We start from the raw sequence: 19,581 nt of genomic DNA on the forward strand, positions 1-19,581 counted from the left end.
AGTTACCTAATATTTTTTTTTGAAACTTTTGTCGAACATAACTACCGCTGGCGTCAGCTGTTTTGATTAGCTACTAACTCATTTACTTCAATTATTTTTAGTACAATTTGACTAATTTGGCTGAGATTGTGACTAATATGGACGAAATTATGACTAATTCGATTGACAATTTTGACTTATATGTCAGATTATTAGTAAATTTCGCAAAAAAAAGATTGATTTTTGGTCATTAATTTCAATTTGGTAGTGTGTGACAAAAGTTAAAAAATATTAAGGGGGTTGTTTTTTTTTTGGTCGAAATGAACATTAAATTAAAAAAGAAGCCAAGAGTTCAAGTACATCATGGGGGAGGGTCGGGGTTAAGAGACGTGCAAGCCTCTAAAAAGTCAAGAGTACATAAGTTCGTAACAAAAGAGGGGGCATAGTCCCAGCTAAAACAACCACTAGAAGCATCCGGTGCGGAGAACTTAGCAAGAGCATCCGCAACCTTGTTAGCCGATCTCTTCTCAAAAACAAGCTTCAGTCCCGGTGACACCTTTAAGAGTTCCCTACACTCAATGATGATGTTAGCAAAAGGGCCACAGGGGGAGGCCGAGCTCAAAATAGCATTAACAGCATTAATACAGTCAGATACAATTACAAACTTATCAGTGGACAAAACCGCAAAACGGATCCCTTCTCTAATAGCAAGGACCTCACTAATAAAGGGGATAGTAGCAAAGCACCGGCTGGACCACCCATGAACCCAAGAACCAACGGAGTCCCTAACAACACACCCAAAACTAGTGACCGAGGAGGAGGAGGAGAAGGCCGCATCTACATTGATCTTACACCAATGTTGCGGCGGAGGGGCCCAACTACAAGGGAAGCGAAAGGCAGAGACAGGTGAGCTAAGGGGGGTGGTTGGAGAGGAATGAGAGTTGGCGGCACTCCAAGAGGCGGCCTAGGAAGAGATGGAACTGCAGAACAGGGGAGGAGAGAGGGAATGGGTAGGAGAGAAGGTAGCATCACAACGTCTTGTCCAAAGACGCCACACAATGAAGGAGAAGAGGATGGGCCATTTGCCTCTCGCAGTATAGTTCTCAAAGATCCATTGTTGGAGATCAAGAAGGAAGAAGGAATGGCTGATATTAAAATGGGACCAAGTGGCATCAGCAAGATCACAATCTCGGAGGGCATGGAGGATGGACTCAGGGAGGGAAGGGCTAGCGCAAAGTGTACTCTGGGATGACCTTACTGCACTCTCCCAGAATATCACGTCCCCCTGGATTTGTATGGGTGACTTTAATGAGGTTACTTGCTCGACGAAAAAACTGGGTGGGAATGGGATAAAACTCAATCGTGTTAATTTATATAAAACCGTCATGGATAGCTGTAGTTTGATCGACATTGGGGTCTCGGGGCCGAAATTCACTTGGACTAACAAAAGACGGATCAACCCTATCTTTGAGCGCATTGACCGTACTTGGGTTAACCAACCCTAGCTGGACCATTATGTACCCTAACACCCTTCACCAACACCTAACTATACTTTCCTCCGACCACTGCCCCATTCTTCTTAGATCCTCCCCCCCTTCCAGACTCGGCCCAGACTCTTTAAGTGCGAGTCCTTCTGGCTCAACGACCCTGGATTCCTTCCCCTTGTCTTGGTTTCGTGGTTGAACTCTACCGATTGTGTTACTTCAAAACTTTGCTCCCTTAGCAGTGCCCTTATTCTCTGGGCTCGCGACTCCTTTGGTAATTTAGTTATCAAGAAAAACCACCTCAACGCCAGGTTACTTGGCATTAAAAAAGACTTGTGTTCCCACCCTCACTCTACCTTTCTTCATAATCTTAATGACTCCCTCCTCTCTGACCTGGACCGTGTCTTGACGCTTAGCATGACTACTGGAAGGACAGAGCCCGCGTTAACTGGCTGCCTGATGGTGATCGGAACACCTCCTTCTTTCAAAAATTTGTCACCCTCCGACGTAGCTTCAACCGGATCACCACTTTATTCAATGACGTGGGCTATTCTATTTCCGGGCATGACGAGCTCACCTCTCATGTTACCTCCTTCTTCAGCTCTCTCTACTCTACTGACAAACTCTGTGTTCCCCATCTGTCTGATGCCCCCACCCTCCACCTCTCACTGCCTTCCTTATCCCTTGTGAGGCTGAGATCAGGGCCAGGCTTTTCTCCCTTGGTTCCAACAAAGCCCCGGGGCCGGATGGCTACCATGCCAGGTTTTTTAAAAAATGCTGGCCTATTATTAAATCGGATCTTGTTCCCTTCTTACAAAACATTTTCTCCAAAAAACGCATTCCCCCAGATATTAATGACACCTCTATCCCCCTTATCCCTAAGATTCCCTCCCCTCAATCTATCTCCAACTTCCGCCCTATCAGCCTTTGTAACACTACCTACAAATTGGTGACAAAGATCATTGTTAACCGCCTTAAGCCCTTTATGACTGATATCATTTCCCCTAACCAAGGGAGCTTTATTCCTGGTCGGAGCACTGATACTAACTTTGTTGTTGCTTCTGAAATTCTTCACTCTATGCACACTTCTAAGAGCAAAGTTGGTTGGTTCGCTCTTAAACTTGACCTTGAGAAAGCCTTTGATCGTCTAGAATGGGATTTTATTAGGACGTGCCTCTTCAAGGCTCGTATTGATAGTGACACCATTGCCCTCATCATGAGTTGCATTTCCACCTCCTCCTCGCACGTCATCATTAATGGTTGCCTCTCTCCTTGCTTCCTCCCCTCTAGAGGCCTGAGACAAGGAGACCCCCTCTCCCCCTACCTCTTCATCATCTGTATGGAAGCTCTTTCCACCCTCATCCATAGTGCTTGTCTGGATGGGGATTGGATGCTCTTTCCCGTTGGGAAAGGTAGAGCTTCCTTCTCCCATCTCCTCTTTGCCGATGATATCCTTCTTTTTGGCAGAGCCTCTGAGCGTAACTTGTGCTCCCTCCAGGATTCTCTTCTCTCTTTCTGCTCCTCTTCGGGCCAGAAAATTAACTGTCTTAAAAGTAAACTTATCTTCTCTAAACACCCCCCCTTCTGATATTGCTCTCTTTGAAACCTCTCTCAGTATCAAGACTACTAAGAACCTTGAAACCTACCTTGGTTTCCCTCTTACCCCCAAAAAACCAAAGAAAGCTGACCTTCACCACATCATTGGCTCCATCCAGACTAGGCTTGCTTTTAGGAAAGCCCGATTCTTGACTCGTGCCGACAGATTGTGTCTCATCAAATCCACCCTTAATGCTATCCCCTCCCACTCCATGTAGTGTATCCGCCTTCCCTCCTTTATTCTCCTTGATATCGATAAAATCACTAGATCCTTCCTCTGGCCTGGTCACTCCTCAAAGAAACTTCATCTCTCTAATTCGAATCTTGTCACCCATCCCCTTGCCACTGGGGGTCTCGACATCAAAGCTTCCCGTCCCCTCAATGATGCCCACTCCACTAAACTTAGCTGGAAGCTCCTCTTCAACAAATCCTCCTTGGCACATAGTGCCATTAAAAGTAAATACCTACACCACTCTCCCTCTCCCTTTCACACGAGCTCTCATATTTGGAAAAATGTGGGACTCGAGTGGTCTATTCTTAAGCAGCACCTGACTTGGTCCATTGGTGACGGCTCCTCTATCTGCCTTTGGGATGACCCCTGGTCTCCTTTGGGGCCCCTTAGGAGTGTTATCTCCGGCCCACTCAGCTTGAGCTCCAGGAATGCGAAACTTAGCACGCTTATTCATAATGGACAATGGTCCTTTCACTCCCTTGACTTCATCCTCCCCGATCACGCCATCACCACCATTCTTAGCATACCCCTCCCCTCCACTCCGAAATCTGATTTTATCACCACCTCCCTTGCCCCTAAGAACAAATTCTCCGTTGGAACCACCTACTCCTACCTTCTTGACACCCCTCCTCCTCTCCCTCCCTTCTCTCCTGACCTCTTTTGGCTCTGGGACATCCCTCCTTGCCAAAAATCAAAGCTTTCCCTTAAGGGAGTTGTTTGGTTACCCATTAAATAACATAAGAATTCCAATTCATGTGAATTGCAAAATGGGTGGGTAACTTGTTTAGTTACCCCAATTCACATGAAATAGAATTACCTTGAAACTCTAATTCCTCCGTAATGGAGGAAGTTCCTGACTTAGGTCCCCATAGATAAGTGGAAATGTCTACATGAATTGCATTTCCTTTATGCAACCAAAGAACATTTCCTAATTTACAGGAATTCTAAAATCATGTGATTTATCACTTCCTAGGCAATGCAACTTCCTACATGCAACCAAACGACCCCTAAGTAATTTCTGGTGAATTTTAAAACTTTAGGTAGTGTTTATGAAAATGAAATAAATATTAGGTAGTTTTTGATAAAAACAAACTCTTATTATTATTATTATTAATATTAACAATAATAATAAATTAAAATATGAAATTTTCAAGCGATTACAGGGAGTCCAACTATTGTAAAGGACTTTCGAGCTCTCGCATTAAAAGTTGAGATGAAGCATATTAGAGTCTCCAACAATATTAGAACCCTAATTAGTTTTGAAAAACAAAACAAAATAGAATAAAAACAAACGATAGAACTTATTTGAGCAATATGACTAAATATCTCTTATTGACAATCCAATGACATATAAACTCTAATGCTATGCCGATAATGATAGGGCGCTACCCGATGGCGCTGAAATTGGGTGTCACCTGTCACATGTATTATTTATTAAAGGGATCCTCACTTATTATATGTGAGAGGATGACGCCGAGATTGGAAATCACCCGGTTACGCCAACTCATTTTCCAACCCTAAATACTATATAGGAGTATATACTGACTACTGTGTACTTTAATGAATTTGATTCATCATCCAACTTCTTTCTATTGGTTTTTAAGTTTTTTTTTTTTTTATCAACTCGTCTTTTTGGTTATTCTTTTTTTTTTTTTTTTTTTTTTTTTGCCAATTTGTTAAGCTCCTCCCTTTTGTTTACCAATTTAATTTTGTCAATTGGCCGTTAAAAGTATGGAGTATGTTACATGTAAACAAACAAAAAAAAAGTGTAAAATGCAATTAAAACTTTATAAGGTGCTTGTAAAAAAAAGGTTTATTTGCCTTCTTGTTTCGTTTAAGATTAAAAAATGAGTGTTTCTTTTCTTGGTTTGGTTTGATTTGTCTGTTTTAGTTAAGATAAGTCTATTTTGAATGCAGAGAAAACGGGCGTAATGTTGCTAGAAAAATTTTGGTGGATAATCAGCTTGAAAGATGATAAAGGAAGGACAGCCCTTGACCATGCGAAACAAGAAAAGACTGAATGGCTAGTAAAATTGTTGACAACTCCTTCTCTTATAAATAAACAAGACTTTGATTGGATGGAGGCTTGTGAAAGAGAAGAGAGCGAAGCTATTCTTGCCTTTCTTGATAACTGTCAAGACCTAGAAAAAGTTGGTCGCAACGAAAATGACACTCTTCTGCACCGTGTAAAACTACCTACTTATAACGACTACGTAAATATTCTCAAAATTCCGTCGATTACAGAGCTTAAGAATATAACCGATTATTGGGGTGCAACACCGTTGCAATGTGCACTGGAGAGAAAAGATATGCTGTTCGCTAAGGCACTTCTCTCTGATAATGAGGTCAATCGTATCATTCGAGACCGTTTTGGCGTTAGCTCCATGGATTTGCTCGCCAAGCTTTGCAAGGAACATAGTGACTGGGTATGTTTAACCAACTCGCTTATTTTTTAGGGTAAAACTTGGTTAACATGACCAAATAATCGATCGGCTGCATGAGGTTAACATTTTTTGATTTTAAAACCTGCTTTAAGCTAATACTGTGAATAAAATCATAAAAAGGGCCGTGTCGTCTTACTCTTACATATATAAGCATTTCAAGTTCGTCTTACATATATAAACATTTGATGGGGCATATTCTGCACCCGCTGATCAAGTCAACATATTGAGCAAGGTCAAAGATATCCACAGCAAGTCAACGACTTAGACATCCTAACCGACGCAGCCTGTCGGCCTGTCACTTGGGTCTCGGCTGGTCGATCAGCCAGCCGGGACACATATCCGCGTACTCATATCCAAGACCCCTCGGCGGCGAGTCAACAGGGCCCGCCGGCTTGCCATGGGTCCCTCGGCCGAGGGTAGATCAGTCTTTCCACCTGCTAGCCACTTGGCCACTTGGCCACTACGTGACAAAAGGTGAAAGTCTATAAATACTCCTCAACCCTCATTGAGGTAAGGATCCACAATTTAACCTAAGAATCACTATTCATCTGGTAATATCTTCCTTATCTCTCTATAAAATATACTTCGCCAAGTAACAACAACTTATCTCTTTAAGTCCACTGACTTGAGCGTCGGAGTGAGTACGCTCGGCCAAAGCCGAGCCCTCAGTTTGTTCATTGTTTCAGGAGACCGAAAGGGGGATTCAATCAAAGACGTCATTCTACAAGCACGGGTGGTAACAAGTAACTGCTCTGGAATTACACCTGGAACAATTGGCGCCGTCTGTGGAAAAAGATACTAGAAGCTAGTCACATTCATTCCCAAACAAAAAAAAAAAACACAAAACAAAAACCCACCCAAAAAAAGCTAAGAAGATGTCGAAACAACAAGAAGTATTCGTGACCGACGAGACCGAATTCTGCCAAGATGATACCGTCCACAATTCTGGAGTTGTGCAGCCCCCCACCGGCCGAGTAATTCAACCGGAGTACGGGATGCCAATAATACCAGATCGCCGCGTCACGACCAAGTCACCATCATGGGACATGTGGTTGACGCAGACTAAATCGAAACTACTCCTGGACCTAATAGGTAGCACGCCGGCTCACACCGCTCACTCCGACAAGAGCGGCGGCACCCGTCAAGGAGACCAGGGGCCTTAATGTGACTCAGAGACTTGAACGGCGCACGGAAGAAGCGGCCCTGTCAAGACGCCGGGAGCCCAGTGCTAGTGGTAGACACGAGTCCTTCCCGCACTCGCGGAGGACGCGTCGCCGCAGAACCGACGAGGCATGCCCCAGAGGAGTGAAAGAAGTCCGACTCACCAGAGTCGGAGAAGAAGCCCGACTCACCAGAGTCGGAGAAGAAGCCCTTCCCGCCACGGGGAGAGGAGCCGGACTAGGGATGCGAGAAGCCGATCGCCGCGTGTCGTTCGACACGTGGTCAGACAGCCCCTCAACCCCTATGTCTTAGAGACCCCGGTGCCGACTAAGCTCAAGTTGCCACCCATATCATACAAAGGAGAAGGCGACCCAACCGACCACGCCGAGGCTTTCGAGTCTTACATGTCGGTTTGGGAGCAACCTGATGAGGTTTGGTGCCGAGTCTTCCCAACGACACTGCATGGGATGGCACAAAGCTAGTACAAGGGGCTGCCCAATGGGTCGATATACTGTTATGGCGACCTAAGGGACATATTTTTGGCCCAGTATTCTTGCAATAAGAGGAGGGCCGTCGAGACATCGGATCTCCTGACTATCAAACAGGAGGGAGGCGAGTCTCTCCGAAGTTATGTGAAGAGGTTCGACGCCAAGGTTCGCAGATTCGTGAGTGAGCAACAGCAATGAATCGCGGCCTTGACGATGAAAAGCCTTCCGAGAGGAGACTTAAAAAATGAGCTCATCAAGTGCGGCGGCTGAACCTAGACTCCGCCAGAAAATGGCCGACCCGGGCCATAAAGGTGGAGGACTACCACAAAACCTGGGTAGGCCCAGCGAGGCCGGCACTCGAGAGAAAAGAGCGCGGAGGACAACTCTGGACGAAGGACGCCGTGATAATAATAGGTCACGGTCCCAGACGGATCTGCCGGAAACGAGAACTCGGCGGGCGCGGCGAGTTCGGGACCATACTACCAAAAACGGTTCAATGGCCACACCCCCTTGGTCGTATCTGCCGCCGAGGTCTTTGCCCTGAGCAAGAACGAGGGTTAGAAGTGGGAAAGGTCCGCAGGCTGAGGGGGGGACGGTGGCACGAGCCAGTACTCACGAGCCAGTACTGTGAGTACCATGGCCACACCGGCCACTTAACTGACAAATGCCGGCATTTGAAGAATGCCATCGAAGAGCTGATCCGGAAGGGGAGCCTCGGCAAATATGTTGCCAAAGGCCAAAAGACTAATGCCGGCGGCTCAAATAAGAAATCCGTCTTTGAACGGATAGGAGTAATCCATGTTGTCATCGGGGGCAACGAGAACGGTGGGTCCGCTCATGGGCACAAACGGCACCTGAACGAGCTGTATCAGGCCATCAACTTTGTGCCCAAAACAGCGATCCCCGCTTCCAACATCCCCGATATGACTATTGGAAAGAAGGACTACGAGGGAGTCATCGCCCCTCACAGCGACCCACTTGTAGTCCACTTGGACATAGCCAACCACCTGTCAAGAGGTGCCGATTGACACGGCGCCTACACGAACATCATGTTCAGGGAGTGCTTTCTCCACCTCGGTCTGAAGGTTGAAGACTTGAGCCCCTGCACCAATCCGTTGTCGATTTTTCCGGGCCGGCCTGGTACCCCTGGGTCAATCAGTGCCCGGTGATGTTCGGCGAGGGAAATGCGGCTAAAAACGTCCTGTCTGAGTTCGCGGTCATTGACGGCTCGTCCGCCTACAACGTTCTCATAGGCCGAGTCACTCTGAGCGAGGCCGATGCAGTAATGTCCATCCGGGCCCTGACACTGATGTATGTCTCGGACCGGAGGGAAGCGCATAAGCTCGTCTCAAAGGACGAGAAGGACGAGATGGTCAACGTTCAGATATCTGCCAGAGGGTGCAACATGCAATCCCTCAAAGTGGCAAAGAAGTCAGAGAAGGGGAAGAGCCCGTCCTTGCGGCGGGAGGGCGACCTCATGGATCTGTTGTCGGCATGGTCGAAGGAGCCGAGACCGAAAAAGTGGAAATTGGCCCGGGCGCACCGTAATCGCTCGGTGTCAACCTGGAGCCAAAATCGAGGCCGCTCTCCTGACTGTGAGGAAGAACAAAGATGTCTTCGCCTACTCGTGGCCGAGATGCCAGGCGTGAGCCGGGAGGTAATTGTTCACAAGCTGAACGTACTCCCCACCGCTCGCCCTGTCAAGCAAAGGATGAGGAACTCCTCAACCGCGAAGGATGAAGCCATCAAATCCGAGGTAGATAAATTACTAGCGGCGGGCTTTATCATGCCTTGTACTTATCCTGAGTGGTTAGCTAATGTTGTAATGGTGAAGAAGTCATCGGGGGCGTGGAGGATGTGTGTAGATTTTACCAATCTTAATAAAGCGTGCCCCAAAGATTGCTATCCCTTGCCTCGAATAGATAGCTTAATCGATGCCACGGCATGCTACACTATGCTGAGCCTGCTGGACGCCTTCTCAGGGTACCATCAGGTATTCATGGCCGAAGAAGATATGCCTAAATGCGCATTCATCACCGGAAACGGCACATACATGTATAAAATGATGCCGTTCGGTTTGAAGAACGCCGGCGCAACTTACACAAGATTGGTGGACAAGGTGTTCCAAAATCAAAAAGGGCGAAACATTGAGGCTTACGTCGACGATGCTATTGTAAAAAGCAAGTCTGACAACGAGCACTTAGCCGATTTACACGAGACATTTTGTTCACTAAGGAAATACAAGATGAAACTTAACCCAATGAAATGCAACTTCGGTGTCCGGGCAGGTAAGTTCCTCGGCGTACTTGTCAGCGCCAGGGGAATTGACGCCAATCCAGAGAAAGTCCAAGCAATCCTGGACCTGCCGGAGCCGAGGAATCGAAAAGAGGTTATGATGCTGACCGGGAGGATGGCGGCCCTAGCCCGTTTCATCTCTCGGTCAGCCGACAAGAGCACCCCATTCTTCAAAGTATTAAAGGGGAATAAAGACTTCAGCTAGGGGGAGGAATAGAGCACAGCTTTCAAGCAACTTGGCGCTATATCTGTACAGCTTTCAAGGAACAGAGCACAGCTTTCAAAGCTCATCTTCAGACTCTCCCAACCCTGTCCAGGCCGATGCTGGGGGAGACGCTATATCTGTACATAGCAGTTACCTCGGCCACGCCGCGATCTGTGATCATCGGGAAGAAGACAAACAACAACACCCAATCTACTTTGTCGGCCATACGTTGTTGCCCGCCGAGAAAAATTACCCACGATTGAAAAAAGCAGCCTTTGTTTATCGTCGTTGCCGCAAGGAAACTGAAGCCTTACTTCGACGCACATCCCGTGACGGTCCTAACCGACCAACCGTTGGAGAAAGCATTGGAAAAATTTGAGCGTCCGGCGAGCTCATCAAATGGGCGAAGAGAGCTATCCGGCCGACATTCGGTACAAGCCGAGGCCCTCGATAAAGGGACGAGCCTTTGGCGATTTCCTGGCCCAAAGCACATATCAAGAAGAGCAAAACCCGGAGTATGGGAAGTATACACCGACGGGTCCTCCACGGCAAACGGCTCGGAGCCGCATACTTATCATCGGTCCAAACGGGACGAGTTTGAGTACGCCTTGAAATTTATTTTCTCGGCCTCAAACAACGAATCCGAATACGAGGCGGTGATAACCGGAGTCGAGCTAGCTAGGGCTGCCGGGGCGGAGCACATCGTTTTGAAAACAGATTCACTTTTAGTGGCTAATCAAATCAGAGGAGAGTACGAGACTCGAGACGACGGGATGGTAAGATACCCGGAAAGGGTAAAGCGACACTTCAAAGTTGAAATCTTTTCGGATACAATGCATTCCCAGTGTCGAGAACAACCGAGCCGACGCTCTCTCAAAGCTTGCCAGTTCAACCATCAAGAATGTCAGTCGAACCGTGCTGGTGGACATCCGGAATGCCAAAAGCATTACTAAGACCGTCGGCATGGTGGGCGACATAGAGGCCGAGACGACGTGGATGACTCCGATAATGAAGTACAAATTGATGAACGAATTACTTGAGGACCGCAGTCTCTCACAGAAGATAAAGAGGATCGCAGCAAGGTACTCGGTGTTTGAAGGAGAATTATACAGGAGGTCCGTGACAAGGCCACTCTTGAAATGTGTCGGCCCGGCCGACGCGCGAGCTATCTTGTGAGAAATTCACGAAGGCACCTGTGGTCATGACATGGGGGCAAGAACACTAGCCCACAAAGCTCTCCGAGCCGGCTACTTCTGGCCCACCATGCTTGAGGATTCCAGAACCAAAACCAAGAAATGCAACAACTGTCAAATGCATGCTCCGGTGATACATGCACCTTCCAGAGACCTGCAGCCGGTACTTAGTCCCCTTCCTTTTGCACAGTGGGGGATGGATCTACTAGGGCCGTTTCCAACGGCATCCGGAGGAAGAAAGTATTTGATTGTCGCCGTTGACTACTTCACCAAATGGGTGGAAGCTGTAGCGGTACCTGCCAAGACCACGGCGGCCGTAAGAAAGGTAATATGGGAAAATGTCATAACTCGTTTTTGGTTACCCCAAGTCATGGTATTTGACCACGGCCGAGAGTTTTGGAGCGACACAATAATGAACTGGTTGGAGGAACTTGGTATCAAATTTGCATACTCCTCCGTCTGCCACCCACAGAGCAACGGACAGGCGGAGGAAGCCAATAAAACAATCCTCAACGGTTTGAAGAAGACGGTTGAAGACCTAAAGGGAAGATGGGCCGATGAACTACCCGGCGTCCTGTGGTCCCTGCGAACCACGGAGAAAGAAGCAATGGGGTACAGTCCATTCCACTTAGTCTACGGGTCCGAAGCAGTCCTGCCAATTGAAGCAACGGTGCCGACATTCATAACGGCCACCTTTAACCCGATTGAAAATAAGGAAGGTTCAAGAACCTCCCTAGACCTGGTCGAAGAAAGGCGAGATACAGCACGCCTCAACTTGGCAGTATACCAAAACCGAATGAGAAGAGCCTACAACCGAAGAGTCCACAAGAGGGATTTGAAAGTAGGGGATCTAGTCCTAAGAAAGTCGGCCGCCACCAACAAAGGAAACATTCATGGTAAACTAACGGCCAACTGGGAGGGTCCCTACAGAGTGGTTGAAGAAATGAGGCCGGGTACATACCGACTGACCGACATGGAGGGCGTGCCTTTGATGAGCCATTGGAACACTGACAATCTCAGGAAATACTTTGTGTAGCGGCGGAGGTGTCCAAAACAATTGTTGGCACCCCAACGCATGTTTATATCTAATGAAGAATCACCCAACTTTTCCATCAAAGTGTTTATCCCCTCCGTAGACGCCACGGCAGTCACTACCAGCGCAGTTGATACCCGCGAAAGCGACCAACGTGCCTTAGGAACGTATAAGTACAGTTGAGACGCAATTCTAGCCGCCTCGGCCAACCGAAGGCCTGGCAGAGGAAGCGATCAATATGTCTACAGATACGAACGCTGTCGCGCCGTAACCTCTAGCCGCCTCGGCCAACCGAAGGCCTGGCAGGGGACACAACGGTCGACACGCTAACATGTTCACAGCGGCGGTTGGGAAGCGCAAATCGGATGCCTCGGCTAGACCGAGAGTGAAAGAGGAAGCGACCAACATGCTAACATGTTTAAGGAAAAGACGTTAAACACAGTTGAGATACGCATTCTAACTGCCTCGGCCAGGCCGAAGGTAAAAACGAAAAAGCGCTCAATTAATAACGCAAAGAAGACAAGTGAAGGATTGTGATCAAAACCCCGGCCAGGCAAAACCCCGGCCAGGCCGGGGGCCAATAAACAAGCTTTATTAAAAAATTGGTTACAAGTAAGGAGAATACAGACGACGGCCGTCCCCATAGGGATAAGCCAAAATACAACCTACCAAAGTTTTACAAAATACAAGGAAAAGAAAAGCAAAAGGTTACAGACATGTCAGTTGAAGCGCCAAAAGATGGCAGGGAGGAAAGGCTTAATAATTGGCCCCCGAACAGGAAGCTATCCGAGATGCCGGTGAGCCCGGTGACGACCGCCCGTCTCCCTATGCCTGTTGTCGCTTGCCATCGCAACGTTAAAGATCGTCTTTGGTGGTCGACCCAGAAGCTGTCTTGGCAGCCTCAGCTTTCTTGGCAGCCTCAGCCTCAGCTTTCTTGGCAGCCTCAGCCTCAGCAGCCTCAGCTGCCTTCATCCTCTCGGCTTCCTCCTTGGCCGCCTTAGCCTTCTCAGCAAGGGCCGCCTTCTCCGCGGCCTCCTCTTCCTCCTTCTTCACCCTGAACTCCTCTTTGGCCTTCTCCTCCGCGGCCTTCTCCTTGGCTTCAAGCTTATCATCAAGCATCTCGTCAAATTTTGGCCACGGAAAGGAGCCATCAAGAGGAAAGAGCTCCCCAATCACTTCCCTGGCGGCTTCCTCGGCCAGGTCCCGGTATTGGGCGCACATTTTAGGGAGGATCTCGCGTTGCAGCGTCTCAATGTCCTCCTCCCTCTGGGCAATGATGGCATCCTTATTCCGGACCACCTTCCCCTGGGCCTGAAACCTGGACCTCCATTCCTCCCTCTGCTTAGCATTAAAGTCGGCGACTTTCTGAAGGTGGTCACGCGCCTCCAAAGCTCGCGCTTAGCGGCCTTTCCGCGCGCCCTCGGCCTTAGCTCTCTCGGCGAGGATCGCATTGCTTCGGCGTCCTCCCTAAGTTTTCTCTCGGCGGACTGCCTCTTCGACCTCGGCCTTGGCCCTCTCGGCTTCCTTGTTTTGCGCATCGAGTTCAAGCCTCGAGCCGCTCAGTTGGGCGCAGCCAAGAATGGCCTTCTCTTGCTCCATAATAAGAGCACCGCCGTATCGACCCACTTCGACAAAGAAACCGGCCAAACTTAGGCCCTCCGACTTAAACCGGAGGGGGTAGGCTTCGGGAAGGAGGTGACGACGGTCATTATTACCAACCGCCTGCGCAGATTGCTTTTCGGACGCCGTTCAACATTGTGTCCTAGTGAGACGGCAAACGGTTGATCTACAAAAAATTCAATTAAAGCATCCGTGTCAACATACATGGACATACCAGAGAGCCTGTCATCAGGAACGCCTAATGAACCGGCTAAGTCTGAGCCACAGGATATATCTATACCATGCTTGGCCTTCTTGGTCGGAGGCCGCATTTCTTTGCTTGCAGCAGTGGCAATGAGAAGCATCGGCGGCGGCGTGCCAGGCTCTTTCCTCTTACGGTAGAGAGGAGTTTCCACTGCCAAGGTGACCACCTCCTCGGCGGTAATATCAACAACCTCCACCATCTCCTTTTCGACTGAAGGGAGTGGAGGTGGAACTGATGTCGACGCCGTCGCCGCCGAAGACTTTGTTTTCCGCGTTCGGCGCGGCATGTTACCAAAGAACCGTTGCACGGGCCGCGCCACATTTAAGCCCCTCACCGCCGATCCATGAGATCATTCGGCGGCGTTCTCGATCACGAGCCAGGGCCTTAGGATGCGTATCAACAATCGACTTGTCCTTGGCAAGCCCCATTCTCCTAAGGATATCCTCTCGACGTCCGGGCCAAAATGGTCTCGCAAAGGAAACGAAACGCAACGATCAAGTGAAAGAAACAAATCAAAGTTCAAATAACGAAACATTAAAAGCAGAGATGGGCCTCACACCGACCCCACTCACCCCGTTCGAGGGCCGGTATGAGGCCGACGTGGCAGAGCAGCTCATCCTGGAGAATGATCTGCATCGGAGTAATCCATCCCTTCGACAACCCATCATTCCCCACCTCAAACAGCCTCATCGCCCGCTTCTCATCCGCATTAAGAAGGACCTTGCTGGCGTCCATCTTAAGCTTACTCCGGGTGACCCATTTATCATGCTCCGCCTTACTCTCGCACCGCAAATTGACTTGGTCTTTGGAAGGACCGGGCGGGGATAGTCATCCTAACCTCAACGTACACCCACCGATCTTTCTAGTCCTTGCAGGAAGAAAGCTTATCAACGGAGACGTAACCCGGCTCCGTTTGCACGCTGTACCATCCGACGCGACCAGGAAACGATGGCCGAAGGTGGTGAAGCCGACGGAATAAATTAACCGTTGGGACCTCCCTCTTGAAGAGACAGAGCCAAACAAAGCCGACTATGGTCCTAATAGCCAGCGGGTGCAGTTGGGCCACAGCGACGTTCATGGCTCTAATGATGGCCATAACGTATTCATTCAGCGGAAACCGGAGCCCGTACTCCAGGTGCCGGATATATACGCCGGTGCAACCTGGGGGAGGGCAACAGACGGCCTGACCCCCCTCAGGGATAACAATTTTGTATCCCCTGCCGAAGTAGAAATGGCCCTCGAAAAGTGTTTCGCCGGAACAACTGGCGAACTTATGGGTCCAAGCACGATCAGGGCAGACCTTGCAGGCGTCGCCGTGGTCCATGATGTACTGCCTCCCCTCATTAGGACGAGTCCTTCCAACATCATCACCGTCATCATCACCGTCATCATCAACATCATCATCATCCTCCCAATCCTCCAGAGCTTTAGGATCAACTTCAGGAGAAGGAGACCTAGGGCCCCCGGACCTTATCGGGATGGCGTCTAGTATCTCCTCCTCATCAAGACGCGACGGAGAACCCCCCGGCGCACGGTTACTAGGACTGGCATCAGCAGAAGACATGTTCACAACGAAAACTTAACAATGAAAAGTTAAAAATTTGTTTGTTTACCTTGAAGAAAAGTGCTACGCCGGAGTAACGATTCTGAAAGCTAGAGAGAAGTTTCGTCAAGGAGGGCTAGAAAGAAGAAAATTTTTGAGAAAATGAATTTGGAAGGCCAAAATTCAGGGGCTAACTCTCCCATTTATAGGGCAAAGCCCACTCAATCCGACCAATCAGGGCAAAGCCCATGAAGCGTCAACCAATCGGCAATGAGACACATGTCAAGCATGCGACCATGGAAGGTCAATCGACAAACGGTTATTTAAAACTTCTTCAACACGCTCCTTGACGTAATGCCAATCGACGTATCTTCCTCAACATGCTCCTTGGTATCTACTTGCCCAACGGCCCGCTGATTCAACCAAGCTTGGCAAAGACCGGGTCCGGGGCAATCAAAAGCACATCGCACTCACAACCTCGGTCTCGGCCAGCGCCACTTTCTTTTTCCACATCGATGTCCATCACACATCCATGTGGAGGGGGATATGATACGGTACGGCCTAAGCAGAACCAAGCCGAGGTAGAAGAAGCCGGGGCAGAAGATTTTTTCAAACTTGCGCAGAATACGCTCAACACTCATCGAAGGTCCATACCACGGCATAGACTACGGTAGGGGCAAATTGATGGGGCATATTCTGCACCCGCTGACCAAGTCAACATATTGAGCAAGGTCAAAGATATCCACAACAAGTCAACGACTTAGACAGCCTAACCGACGCAGCCTATCGGCCTGTCACTTGGGTCTCGGCTGGTCGATCAGCCAGCCGGGACACATATCCGCGTACTCATATCCAAGACCCCTCGGCGGCGATTCAACAGGGCCCGCCGGCCTGCCATGGGTCCCTCGGCCGAGGGTAGATCAGTCTTTCCACCTGCTAGCCACTTGGCCACTTGGCCACTACGTGACAAAAGGTGAAAGTCTATAAATACTCCTCAACCCTCATTGAGGAAAGGATCCACAATTTAACCTAAGAATCACTATTCATCTGGTAATATCTTCCTTATCTCTCTACAAAATATACTTCGCCAAGTAACAACAACTTATCTCTTTAAGTCCACTGACTTGAGCGTCGGAGTGAGTACGCTCGGCCAAAGCCGAGCCCTCAGTTTGTTCATTGTTTCAGGAGACCGAAAAGGGGATTCAATCAAAGACGTCATTCTACAAGCACGAGTGGTAACAAGTAACTGCTCTGGAATTACACCTGGAACAACATTAGCAACAACTTAATGAAAAGATTAAAAAAAAAAAAAACTTATAAAAATAAATTATCATATTAATTATCGATAAATTAACAAAATAACTTTGAATTAATGTACTTTTAGTATATTATTGAATCATAATTAACAATAACGACAATTAATAACAATTAGAATTAGGAGATGATGATTAATGAAGAAAAAACTCCAAACAACCCTAACACTCTGGTAGTCGTGTGAAAAACACGAACTGGCCTTAACTGGTTTATGTGGTTTACCCGAACCAACGATGACTGCTTCGTGTTGTAATATTCCACCAAAGCAAAAATGTTATATGGGTGAGCTACCCCCTGAAGAGTTACATTGATAGGATTTATTGACTAGTGCTTAATTAAAGGGATTGAAAATATTATTCATATCAATAAAATACACTTTCTTTTCTAGTTATCCATGCAAAAGAACTTCACAGTTAATCATGTTTAGGGCGTAGTCTTAGGATGAGCGACCTCCTGCAAAAGTTCATTGAATGTGCATGAGTGAGGACAAAATACGCTGGAAAGGAATGTACTAGTGAGGACAAAATTCTCTGAAAAGTACTCGTGTTGATTTGTGAGCCATGTACACAGTTTGACGAGGTACCGTGAGTGACCGCTCCTGACTCAGGATTTGGACCGGGGTGTTACACACGTGTAAATCACATGAACTGGCCGCCAATTCGTTTTCTAACACGAATTTTAACTGTCCATTTTTTCCCTTCGGTCTCATTGAGATAAGAGAGATGCAAAAAAAAAAAAAAATATACACTTCTTTTAAAATATTTTTATTTTACTTTACTATTGCAGATGTCTCGTTGAGATAAACGATTGAAAAAGAAAACCTTCGTTGAAATCGGACACCCTAGCATAGTGCAAAGTTATGGTTATTTGATGTTTTTTGTTCTTAATCGGCATTATCGTTCAATAAAATTGAATACGAACCTCGTGGTTATTTGAAGTTTTTTGTTCTTAGGCGCAAGAATACGAGCCTCCAGTTTTGGCACCGAATTTATAAGTTTTATATATAAAATTCAATACAAATTTCGAAGTTTAGTACACTACTTGTGCATTTATATTTGGAGCCTAAATTTTATTATGGTGTACGGGCCTCCATTTATTTTATGACGCCTCTTCGCAGAGTTTTACACTTTTCTTATCACAATATTATTTGAATGGAAGTGACAATAGTGTCTTATATCAAATTCATCTATGATCGTTGAATTTGAAACAACTACTTGTAGGAGAGAATGTGCAAGGAAGTCAATGTGAATCCATATCTAAGAACAACATATATTCTTCCTGGAACGAATTTGGAACAAATGAGAACCACTCTCTCTGTTATTGCGGCACTATTAGCAACAATAACGTTTGCAGCAGGATTCACTCTACCCGGTGGAATTAATAATGACAATGGACAAGCCGTTCTTGGAAAGAAAGCGGCTTTCTTAGTATTTTTACTGGCAGATGCATATGCTATGTGCACATCCATGTTGGTCCTCTTCTGCTTAGTATGGTCTATGGTTTCTCATCATGGCATGGCTCGATTATTGGTCGACCGAAGCGTGTTCATACTAATGCAATCCCTGTATGCCACCTTGTTAGTGTTTGTTACTGGAATCTTTGTGGTAATAGAACACACCTCCTTGTGGGCAGCCATTGTGATCTTTGTCATGTGTTCACTCATTGGAATCACGGCAAATAGGACCATTTTGCATTGGGTGATCGCATTGTTCGTACCCGCTGCATATAGAGAAAAGCTAGATGAAATGCGTTTGCTCGAAGAGGTAATAAAATACTTCCGAAACATATATTTTCACTTCTATATAGCTTAAAATCTTGAGGTAACATGACTTTTTTCTTTTTTTGTTCCTGTTACTCCGTATTTTCATCAGGCAAATTAAATAACATTTACTAACCAAGCACAAAAGAATCATTTGTGTTTTCTGAATATTCATCTTTCAAAATAGATAATACAGAATACAATATTTTTATAGTGACTTTCTACTATTGATTCTTTAAAAAAAAAAAAAAAATAGATGTACTCGTATGTTATTTATGTGTTAAACAGCGAAACTTTTTTAACATTTAAGATATGTTTTATGTTTAGTTTTTCTTTTCTATGTGTAATTATTTTTTTTTTTTGTTGAATTGCCATTTCCAGGGAAATGCTGGTAACCGCGATAAAAGAGAGTAATCGACACGCTATAGAGCAGAGAAGATATCATACTCTTAACTGATTACTCGGGCGCTCTGGTAGTAGTGGGAATCGAACAAGCTTTACTCAATGACAGATTTTTCTTGTTTAAATTAAGGTGAAAATAAGAGACTATTTATGTACAATATACCGTGTACAACATTATATTTGGTTTGGATTCTATTTTATCTATATTCGGTTTGGATCATATTGTATGGGCGTGAGATATATCATTCCATAATTGTTTGGAATTCTTTAACTCGAATGCTTATTTGGATTTAATGCTCAAAATCTCAAATGATAATTCGGGGTCAAGTTATTTATAGCAAATGTCTATGCCGTATTTGATAGTATAGCGACTATCTTACATAATGGCTTTATTTTAGAGTTTGTAGGTATGAAAATATTTGAAGAGGTAAAGTCTTGGGAGTGTTTGGTAAATGGTATATTGGCCGATTTTTAGCATATTTAAGAGTTTTAACATGTTTGACAAATTAATATGCTAATTTTAGTGTTTGATAAACAACGAGGACGTAGCTAAGTTATGGCCAAACTAGGCCATGTGTCACGGTTGGCT

At 46.6% G+C, this 19,581-nt stretch overlaps 1 protein-coding gene across 1 annotated transcript; it reads left to right on the top strand.

The window, feature by feature from the left end:
• Positions 1–5,022: 5,022 nt before the first annotated feature.
• LOC141655090 (protein ACCELERATED CELL DEATH 6-like) lies at positions 5,023–19,004 on the top strand. Its single transcript, XM_074462190.1, has 4 exons — positions 5,023–5,038; positions 5,188–5,717; positions 18,052–18,594; positions 18,972–19,004. The coding sequence occupies exons 1-4, from the start codon at positions 5,023–5,025 to the stop codon at positions 19,002–19,004; spliced, it is 1,122 nt and encodes a 373-aa protein (XP_074318291.1).
• Positions 19,005–19,581: the final 577 nt, after the last annotated feature.

This window comes from Silene latifolia, chromosome 5 (assembly GCF_048544455.1).
Source record: "Silene latifolia isolate original U9 population chromosome 5, ASM4854445v1, whole genome shotgun sequence".
In the NCBI taxonomy this organism is placed as follows: domain Eukaryota; kingdom Viridiplantae; phylum Streptophyta; class Magnoliopsida; order Caryophyllales; family Caryophyllaceae; genus Silene; species Silene latifolia.

Coding starts and splice junctions, on each gene's coding strand:
- LOC141655090 (XM_074462190.1), top strand. Junction 5,718..18,051: donor GCAAGGAACATAGTGACTGG/GTATGTTTAACC, acceptor AACTACTTGTAG/GAGAGAATGTGCAAGGAAGT. Junction 18,595..18,971: donor AAATGCGTTTGCTCGAAGAG/GTAATAAAATAC, acceptor TGCCATTTCCAG/GGAAATGCTGGTAACCGCGA.